The sequence below is a fragment of the Suricata suricatta genome, chromosome 15 (genome assembly GCF_006229205.1).
Source record: "Suricata suricatta isolate VVHF042 chromosome 15, meerkat_22Aug2017_6uvM2_HiC, whole genome shotgun sequence".
NCBI classification, from domain to species: domain Eukaryota; kingdom Metazoa; phylum Chordata; class Mammalia; order Carnivora; family Herpestidae; genus Suricata; species Suricata suricatta.
Genome location: NC_043714.1, coordinates 26085625 through 26097079, shown reverse-complemented (window position 1 = coordinate 26097079; position 11455 = coordinate 26085625). Strand labels below are relative to the sequence as shown.

Genomic DNA, 11455 nt, shown 5'->3' with positions numbered 1-11455 from the left:
TTACAGAATATCTTACTGAAGAATGATTGGATTAACCAGGAAATTAAAGAAATAAAAAAATACACAGAAGCAAATGAAAATGCAAACACAACAGTCCAAAACCTTTGGGATGTAGCAAAGGCAGTGTAAGAGCAAAGTATGTGGCAATACAGGTCTCCTTAAGACCTCCTCCTGTAAGAAAAGTCTCACATACACAACCTAACCTTACACCTAAAGGAGCTGGATAAAGAGCAGCAAATAAAGCTCAAACCTAGTGTAAGAAGGGAAATAAAATAATTAGAACAGAAATAAATGATATAGAAATTTTAAAAAGGAATAGATCAATGAAACAGAGTTGGATCATTTAAAGAGTGAACAAAATTGATAAACCCCTTGCCAACCTTATGAAAAGAAATGGGAAAGGACTCAAATAAATAAAATCATAAATTAAAGAGGAGAGATCACAACCAATAGTGCAGAAATACAAACAATTGCAAGAGAATATTGTGAGCAATTATATGCCAACAAATTGGACAATCTGGAAGAAATGAATAAATTCCTAAAAACATATAAACCACCAAAACTGAATCAGGAAGAAATAGGAAATTATAACAGACCCATAAACAGTGAAGAAATTGAATTAGTAATCAAAAATCTCCCAACAATAAGAGTGCAGGCTAGATGACTTCCTAGGGGAATTCTACCAAACATTTAAAGAAGAGTTAATACTCATTCTTCTGAGATTGTTCCAGAAAATAGAAATAGAAGGAAAACTTCCAAACTAATTTTATTAGGCCAGCATTACTTTGATTCCAAAACAAGACAGAGATCCAACTAAAAAAGGAAAATTACAATCCAATATCCCTGATGCACATGGATGCAAAAATTATCAACAAGATACTAGCAAATCAAATCCAATAGTATCAAAAAAAGAATTATTCACCATAATCAAGTGGGATTTATTCCTGGGCTGCAGGGGTGGTTCAATATCCACAAAGCAACATGATACACTACATTAATAAAAGGAAGGATAAAAACCATATTACCCTCTCAATAGATGCAGGAAAAGTATTTGACAAAATATAGCATCCTTTCTTGATAAAAACATTCTGGAAAGTAGGGATAGGAGGAACATACCTTAGCAGCCTAACGGCCATATATGAAAGTCCCACAGCTAATATCATCCTCAGTGGGGGAAAAACTGAGAGATTTTCCTCTAAGGTCAGGAGCATGATGGGGATGTCCACTCTCACCACTGTTGTTTAATATAGTACTGGAAGTCCTAGCCTCAGCAGTTGGACAACAAAAAGAAATAAAAGGCATTGAAATCTGCAAGGAAAAAAATCAAACATTCAGTCTTTGCAGATGACACGGTAAGCCTCTGTAGAAAGCCGTAAGGATTCCACCCCAAAATTGCTGGAACTGATACACAAATTCAACAAAGTTGCAAGATATAAAATCAATATACAGAACTATTTCATTTCTATATACCAATAATGAAGCAGAAGGTGAAATTAAGAAATCGATCCCATTTACAACTGCACCAAACCATAAGATATCTAGGAATAAACCTAACCAAAGAGGCAAAAGATCTGTAGTCTGAAAACTACAGAACATTTTTGAAAGAAATTGAAGAACACACAAATAAATGAAAAAAATATTTCATGCTCATGGATTGGAAGAGCAAATATTGTTGAAATGTCTATATTACCCAAAGCAATCTGCACATTCAGTGCAGTCCTTATCAAAATGCCACCAGCATTTTTCATAGAGCTAGAACAAACAATTCTAAAAGTTGTATGGGAATGAGAGAAGATATTTGCAAATGACATATCAGATAAAGGACTAGTATCCAAAATCTATAAAGAACTTAGCAAACTCAACACTCCAAAAAATAATGCAGTTAAAAAATGGGCAGAAGACATGAACAGGTATTTCTCCAAAGAAGACTTACCGATGGCTAGCAGACACACAAAGAGATATTCAACAGCAGTCATCATCAGGAAGCTAGAAGTCAAAACCTCAATGAGCTACCACCTCACACGTGTCAGAATGGCTAAAATTAACAATTCAGGAAACAACAGGTGGTGGCAAGAATGTGGAGGCAGAGGAAGCCTCTTATACCATTGATGGGTGTGCAGCCAATCTGGAAAACAGTATGGAGGTTCCTCAAAAAGTTACTATTAGAACTATCTTATGATCTAGCAATTGCACTACTGGGTATTTACCCAAAGGATTCAAACATGCTAATTCAAAGGGATACCTGCATGTCAATATTTATAGGAGCATTATCAACAATTGCCAAATTATGTAAAGACCCCAAATGTCCATTGACTGAAGAATAGATTGAATGAATTAAGAATATTGTGTGTGTGTGTGTGTGTGTGTGTGTATACACATGTGTGTGATGGAATATTACTCAGCCATCAAAAAGAATGAAATTTTGCCATTTGCAAGGACATTGATGGAGCTTGAAAGTATAATGCTAAGCCAAATAAGTCAGTGAAAGACAAATATTTTATGTTTTTATAGTTTCATTCAGATGTGGAATTTAAGAAACCAAACAAAAATGTGCATCAGGGGAAAAAAAGAGAAAGTGGCAAACCAAGAAACACTCACCTATAGAGAAGAAACTGATGGTTACCAGAGAGGAGAGGGGTGCGAGGATGGGGATTAAGAAGTGCACTTGTGATGAGCCCATAGTGATGCGTGGAAGTGTTGAATCACTATATTGTACATCTGAAACTAATTTAACACGGTATATTAACAATACTGGAATTTAAATAAAAGCTTCCATGGAAAATGAAGACAGTTGATTCAGAGCAATTATTTCCGTTATTTCACATTTCTGTTACTATTATAATGGTATTCCACCATTAGATATAAGGGGGCATGGAAATCCCTTATTTCTCCTAGAGAAGCAGGGTGAGTTGCATACTCTGGGACTCAGGAAATCATAGGAATTCCAGCTGAAATGAAGACTCAGAAATGAACACAAGCAATATAAATATATTGATGGCCTCTGGCTAAGAAAATTTGGAAACAAAGTTTAGACAAGGGAGATAACATCTGTGTTCCCAGGATTACAGAGGTAAAATCATAGTTTGTTGCATTTGTCTTTTTAATGAATGTTCAAGCTTGGTGTCCTAGGAAACACCATTTAAATTTTCACATATAAGCATTTCAAAACTGCTTAGTCATATGACCTTCAATTCGTACTTTTTAAAGATGTTCTAGACCCTCAATATTATGAGTGAAAAATTCTCCTTCATATTTTTCTTTCAAATCTGAGTAATCTTTTAAGTGTGTCATTCAAAGGCTATGTGTTAGTGTTACTAAATATATAACAAAGAGAGATCCCAATTTGTGGCTAAACTAAAAATAGGACGGATGAGCTCAAATCACAGGTATTGTACTTACATGAGTGTGGCAGCTTATTTATCCTCCTGCTGCTCAGTTCCCTCATCTGTGAATCGAGGCAAAATCATCAATTTCATAGAGTCATTAATAGATAAAGTGAAATGCTGTATGTGCAAAGTATGGAACACAATATGTGACCTAGAAAACATTCAATAATTGGCTGTATTCTAAATGTTGAATTACCCTGCCCTCTATGAATCCCCTTTCCAGGGATTGACTGGAATGTGATCGAATGTATGCAGAGCCGCTTCCTTATGTCTATTCCATGTGAGGTATTTCTTTCTCCACTTTCTGTAGATTGTAGAGTAGCCCTTTTTAAGAGTTTCATCAGGGACTGAAAACTAGTTTGTTTTTAATGTTTGTTTATTTTTGAGAGAGAGACAGAGTGCGAGCAGTGAGCAGGGAGGGGGCAGGGACAGAGAGGGAGACACAGAATTCAAAGCAGGCTCCAGGCTCCGAGCTGTCAGCACAGAGCCCGACGCAGGGCTCAAACTCACGAACCTCGATATTATGACTGGAGCCAAAGTTGGCTGCCTATCTGACTGAGCCACCCAGTCACCCTTGAAATCTAGTTTTTGAGGCACATGTCTTCTATACTCTAGTGAAGACCAGATTTTCAGGGTGGACCTTAGCGCACAAGCTCAATCAGGTAGATCATTATCCATCATCTTTGCCAAAATACCCTGAATATTTTCAGTGTTAATTCTTCCTTCCACAAAAAAATATTTTTTTCTGTATTAAACAAGTCAATTCAGTAATCTACAAATATCTTTTCCATGTAAGTGACTTTCAATAGCTTGTACACTGTTGCAGTGGTAAAAATGGCAGCCACCTGATATAACTCTTTAATTCTAAATTTTAAACCACGACAATCTTGAATATCCTACACATCGATTATCACAAGTATAGTTAAAAATCATAGTTTACAAAATATCATTCAAGATTCCCCCTTTTCAATTACACCAAACTTTCAGCATAATTTAACAAGATGGAAATTGAAAATTGAATATTTTAAAATGTGTATTTTTTAAATGTAAATTTAAAACTTTTTAATTTATTTTTCTAGGAAGACAGCAAATCTTTAAAGGAACAGAGAAAACAGAAGAGCTTGTGTTTCCTAGGGATACTACTACAAAAAATAAAAACTTGTTGGAATAAAATTTTGAGGGGCTCTAAAGAACACTGAAAAATATGCAGTGGCAATATAAAGACATATGAACTTTATTTGTATCTTCCAAGAAGCTATCTGCTCATACAATTTTGGGGATAGAATACCCTAGAAGTTACAGAATGCCTCCTGGTAAAAGTGGATTACAGCAGTTGAGAAATTCATATCATAGAACTAGAACTAAATGGACTTAAACAGTGGAAACCAAATGCTGCAATCAACAAACATTTTATATATTTTTGGACATAATCGATCAGTATTAATTCTGTGATTTTTGTAAGATAATTCATGTAAACTACTAGTTGCAATAATACTTTTTAAACCTGTTTTAAAACTTCAGAAGAAAACAAATCTGTGAAGTATATAAAGGTTGCAAGGATTAAAAATTAACACTGCTTTATTATCAAAATAATTTTATGCATCAGCATAGTATAATGAGAGTGGAAATTGTCTCTGTGCTGGAAATGTTTCAGCATTAACAGTGAGCTGTGGGTAATGTCCATGAGAGGAGGAGTCAAATGCCTTAAAGAAGTAGCAGTATGGAGTACAAGAGACATGAGAGAGGGATTAAGACATGTAATTACACACAAATGTATAACACAGTGCCTTCACTAGATGGTATAGCCAATGTTTTAAGATGACCATAAAGAATAATTTCACAAAATAGAAAGTCACCTGTTATAAGGATGCTAAACCATAACACTGAGTTACTTTCATCATTTACGTGTGACAAAATTTATCTAAATAAGTTCGCAATGTGTGAAGTATATTTTTAACAGAATAATATATGTTGACCTTTTAATTAATGAAATGTGTGTATTTAATTTTGACACTATATCTGTATTATATAAAACATATTTTCATACAGTATTACAAATTGCTTAGTTTGGGCAACATTTCTCCTTTGATAATAAATGGCCTATGTAATAACACTGTCCGATTCACTTAATGAATTTCTAAGACAAGATTTTAATACTGTACCACTGTTTGATCCCTCACTGTCATTGAATATGTGACTTTTAATACCTTGTAACTCAAAATGTACATGAAACCAGGACCCCAAGACGACATAAAAACAGGAAGTTTACTTTCTATGTTAAATTTTAGTCTCTTAAAAGAAACTTCTGTATATACCACATCCAGTTTAGAAAAGTCTGCCAATAGTCTCGCTTACTTATAAAGGGAAATGAAAACCCTAGTCTAGACAGGCCCGAGTCCTTCAACAGCCACCAGTTTGCTTAACTCACATCCTTCCTGCTCTTTCATGCTTTCATTACCAGCTGGGAAAGTGCCTACTGGCTTTACCTGAGCTTCAGTTGACGCGCTGGTGCCAGTGTGTGGTGGTAAGAGCTTCCCCTCAGTTCAGGTTCATGCCCCTGCCTCTCTTTCTCACTCTCCCTAAATCCGATGGCGTCTCACCCTCACTGGTGTGGACAGCTGTGCCGAACTGTACAGACAGTTGTACAGAATTCACCAACTGCTCCATTAATATGGCTTTGAATCAAGTATGTTTTCTGTTTAGTTTTCATGATCAACTCCAGAAAGGGGAGCTAACAATTTTAGGAGCAAAGAGAAAGGAAGCTCTTTCTTCAGGTGGACTTTTCCAAGTAAGCTATGCTTCCTTCCACCATAAAACACGGTCAGCTGTGTGGTACAGCTTCACCCTGATGAACTGGTACTGCCAGTAAACCATCAGCTGTAGAAATGAGGGAATTTTAAGTTCTAAAGGTAAACTCTTCAAACTGTCCTTGAAAGTGTTCCTTGAAGCCTGTCTAAAATATCCCTAACAAGTGTTGAAAAGAATTCTGAGATTATGGCAAAATAAAGAACAATATTTTTAAATGCTTGCAATAAGTTATTAAAATGTTCTTCCTTGATTTTCATTTGTTTATGATACATTTGAATTTTAGAGAAAATTCACACTCAAAACAGTATTCAGTGTATATGCTGTGTATCAATTGCTTGAAGAAAAAAAAACCCACCAGACATTTATAGTTGTATTTACCTTGATTCCTACCCACTATAAAGGTAAGTAGAGATACGACAGGCTAGTTAATAATTAAGTTGGATATTATATTTTCATTTTTATTAACTAGAGACTTGTTTTATCCCAGTGAACATATTCTTTCAAATATGTATGTATAAAATGCTTTAAAGCAGCATTTTCTAAAGTTTGTCCCAAGAAAACCTAATCCTCATCAATGCTACAGTAGAAAAAGATGATGATGACGATACAGAAGATGAAGAAAGATGAAGAGGAGGAGGAGAAGAAATATAAAAAGGAAAAAGAGAAAGAGGGAGGGTTCAGAGTTCTGGAGACAGATACATTTTTTTTCAGAGACTTACAATTTGTATACAAGTATATTAAAGATTGTATAAACACATATAGCTTTTTTTAAAGTTTAGTACTAAATAAACAACATTTCCAAAATTTGACTAGAGAGTACTACTTTTATGTAAAAACCATTACCTAAATGCACTTTGGGGAATATTGCATTATACAAAGGGACTCAATTAAAAATCTTTTAGAATAGGCTCTCAAGGAATCTGTTGAAGGAAATACTCCTTCCAGGATTAAGACACGTCCACTAAAACTACATATCCTGCTCAAACTTCAAGGGGCATCTCAATCCCTTTCTCCTCAATTGCTATGGCTTCCATGATGATTCTAAATAATGTTAGTATTTCTACCTTTTGTTGCCTAGCACTTCACTTCCTGTATCATGCATTATTATTTGATCAGATTCATCTTAATATTTTATCTTAAATACAAGTATTATTTACATAATTTTCTATCCACATTGGTTTAAAATGTTTTCTCCTGAAAAATCATATGATCTTTTGTGTTCCCTTAAGCTCCTAATGGGAAAAACTAAGTATATCGTGGTTAATACAGAAGGACAAATTACATTAAACCAGTGTATCAATAAAAATCTATTTAATTATCCAGAAATACATCACTGCAATAAAATACAATTTACTTAAAGATAGACATGGTAAGAGCATAGAACATAATTATTTTAAAACAATAGGACTCCACAGCTTTGTATTCTCAACATCTCCATGGAACTTTCATTTCTAAACTTTGCTGTGAAATATCTTTCAGTCTTTATTCTGATCAAATAATAGAATCTGTGGAGATATTGTAGGGCAAGAAAAACAAAATAGGTACATTGATAATCACCAATTCCAATAATTTTTAATGTCTCAGTATCAACATATATGTATGCACCTAAATTCACCAATTATTTACTATTTGAGAAAGATGCAAAATGGTTACTTTGGTTTGGAGTAACCTGGGGTTTATTTTCATTTGTTTCATATCCTCTTCATACAAAAGGTAAGAAAGAAGTATGCTTTTCGGTAGAAGACAAGTTTTCTAAGTAGGGGGGAGGTTGGATACACTTTAAGATCTTATTATCAAAGTGAATCAATTTTCTATCTCTGTTACATGGTGAAAATTAAAAAAAGTGAAAATATTCGCACTTAGGACTCACTGCTCTTACTTGCTGATTTTTATCTTTCCTTTAAGACAAAGTGTCCCAGTCTTCCCACATTTCCCAAGTGGGGTTAATGATTTTTTTCATTTGTGCCACTGCTAAGGTCAACAAAGAAGTCACTAATCTACCAGGTGCTACCATGTGAGAGATGGACATGTGGTTGCCAGTTTCTATTTTTGATGCTTATCACAGATTTTATGTCTGAAGTAATCAGAATCAAATGGGAACATTTTACTTTAAAATTCAATTGGACAGGAACTCTTAAAAATTGTTCTAAAAATGGTCCAAATACTATCACAAATAAAAGGAGGTTGGTTTGCAGAACATCTAATCAGGTGAATTAAAAGCTTTCTAGGAGAATCAGAAAGACCTGCCAGAAGAGCACAAAATGACAGATGTCTACTTATCATCTCCTTGCCCAGCATTCCCAGCATAAAGGAAAGGATGTGACTTTAGCTATAAAGCTTAAATATGTAGACAAATACATCTTTATGCTTAAGAAAAGAGGAGTTACTTTCATTAAGTTAAATACTATCTTCACAGCCCAGTGGGTTTAAAGAAGCTCCAACTTTTGAGTACCACTTAATGGGAAGATGCGACAGATAGATAATTCACTCAACAAATATTTATTAAGTATCCATCTCTAATGTGACAGTTCTGGACCTAGAGGTACAACGAAGTCCCTGCCTTCAGGGAGCATCTATTCCCCCAAAAAAGCAACAGTCAACAAGTGAACAAAATTATTACAGAAAACAAATTCTCTGGAAAAGAAAAAAAACCAAGATTGATCAACAGAGGAGGTATTTTAGGTTAGATGATTAAAGAAGACGACTTTGAAGACATTTGAAAATGTTATTGGTCTCAAAAATCTCAACATATATATCGCAGGTGATATAAATTTCATTGAATGATTCAAATGATTTGCAAAAGATCAAAACAATACTTCAGCTCTAGTGTATAGAACACTGGATAGAAATAAATTATGAAAATATTGTTTTGATTTTGAAGCAGTATGTAGCCCTTAAGTTGTGATGTATTAGCTTTATTTATCTATTTTGAAATAATTTCAGATATATAGAGTTACAAAGATAGTAGAGTGTTCCTGTATACCCTTTGGCAAATTTCCTCTAAGGCGAACATCTTATATAAGCATGGTATATTTATCTGAACCAAGCAATTAGCATTCTTTGTTGCGGGGGTAGGTGAGTGGCGCACATGTGAGTGTTTGGCAGGATCCCTGGTCACTACCAGAGATGGGAGAGAAGGGGAGGATGGGTAAAATAGGTGATAAGGATTACGGAGTCCACTCCTGAGTGAGGAGCACTGGGTGATGTAGAGATTGTTGAATCACTATATTACACACCTGAAACTAGTATGACAGGATATGTTAACTAACTGGAACTAAAAACTTAGGGTGCCCGGGTGGCTCAGTCAGTTAAGCATCCAACTCTTGATTTCAGCGCAGGTCATGATCATGGTTTGTGAGTTCAAGCCCCATGTTGGGCTCCATGCTGAGCGTGCAAAGGTTGCTTGGGATTCTCTTTCTCTCTTTCTGGCCCTTTCCACTCTTTCTCTCTCCCTCTCAAAATAAATAAATAAACATTAAAAAAGTAAAAACTTAAAAAATACATAAGAAATAAGTAGATGTCACCCATATTAAGTATTGTTGTTAGGCCAGACGATTTTTAAAAATTCTTGTTTTAAAAAGGATGATAACTCTTATGCAACTAAAATGAAATATTAAAGTAATAGTATAAGGAGTATCTGGTAATGTTTGAGCAATATATTTGAGACGCATAAATTTGCTAACAAAATGTGAGGGTTAAATATTAAACATTCCTATTAATCACTACCACAATGGTGCCCAAAATGAGCTAGATTAAGGTGCTTAAAACATTTGAATTATTAAAGTCACAACAAAATAAAGAACAAAAACTATCTTTTATAAATCTCTATAATGTCATTATATATGTGTATATATATGTGTGTGTGTATATATATATATATATACACATATATATAATAGGTATATATACCTATATCATACCTATAATGACTTAGAGGCCTTTAAAATAAACTTGGAAGCTATTAATATTATCTAAGAGCACCCTCTAGTGGCAAAAAAGCAATCCACATATAAGCCAAGCAAAATTATAAATAATGAATATCCTGATAGTAATACTTAACTAAATAATTTATGAATTAATAAGTATGGCTATAACTAACTTGGTCTTAATAATCTTCTACTGCTTAATTCAGTAATAGTCAGTTGGAAAAATTAACTTCTCTTAGTACTAAAAATATATTTCCCACATAAAATACATATACCTGCAATGCAAATATACTGCATGGAGTACAAATGAAACATGTCTAATTTGATTATAGAAAAAAATTATTTTACATTTATTCATTTCCTGAGAGACAGAGTATGAGGAGAGGAGGGGCAGAGACAGGAGACACAGAATCTGAAGCAGGCTCCAGGCACAGAGCCCAATGTGGGGCTTGAACTCACAAACTGCCAGATCATGCCTGAGCCGAAGTGGGATGCTTAACCCACCGAGCTGCCCAGATGCCCCTAATTTGATATTTTTACTAGAGACAGCTCCTGTTTAAAATTTTAAATATGATAATCTAAATCACTAAGTATTGGTCACAAACCAATACCTTTTGCCATTAAACTGTAACATTACTTAATTAGAAGTATTCAGTATTTTCTATCAACCTTGAGTTCATGAATGTTTTCAATTGCTATATTTTACTGGCCATGAAGAGAAGTTTTCTATGCATTAGAAATCTTGTAATGAAACATTTATAATTCTTTGAAGTCATAAAACACTGCAATTCAATAAATAGCAATTTCTGATGGCACAAAAAAACGGCCAATGAAAACCTACTGTGTCATTAAAAAATCTGTATTTAGACTTTGAATATTTTCTTCATATTTCAGTATGTTCTTATCTTTCCATGTGTAGGTAAAAGCTAAGACATCAATAAAGACCAATGGGAAATTTTTTCTTGCTTCATCTTTATTGAATAGGTTCAAAAATGAAGACAGTATTTATAATAAAAAAACAGTGAACAAGAGACAACAGCAACCATACTAATTTTACTTTTTCAAGCTAATGACTTTCAGAATAATATATAAGCAATTTTTACATTTTAAATTTAAGCTTACAATCATTTTTTATTCTACCACACTTGCAAATACTTGTGAAAATAAATAAAAATAAACTAAATGATATACAGGTATAGGAAAATGTCTCATAAACTGAACTATTACACAAAAAATCAATGTGAGAATAATATACATAATATAAAAATGCATTTAAATACATTGTCACGTTTCATAATTCATAAGTATACTACACCAACTTACTGTTTATAATAA

General features: G+C 33.9%; 1 protein-coding gene across 3 annotated transcripts in view; it reads left to right on the top strand.

The window, feature by feature from the left end:
- IL7 (interleukin 7) overlaps window positions 1–6418 on the top strand; it is a 55845-nt gene extending 49427 nt beyond the window's left edge. For 2 of the 3 annotated variants that reach the window (XM_029923661.1, XM_029923660.1), the window contains one exon: window positions 4466–6418. In XM_029923661.1, coding sequence (XP_029779521.1) covers window positions 4466–4585 — 120 coding nt within the window. In that variant the 3' untranslated portion in view covers window positions 4586–6418. Of the gene's footprint in view, window positions 1–3609; window positions 3667–4465 lie in introns of all 3 variants that reach the window. The other variant, XM_029923662.1, reaches the window with a different exon arrangement.
- Window positions 6419–11455: the final 5037 nt, after the last annotated feature.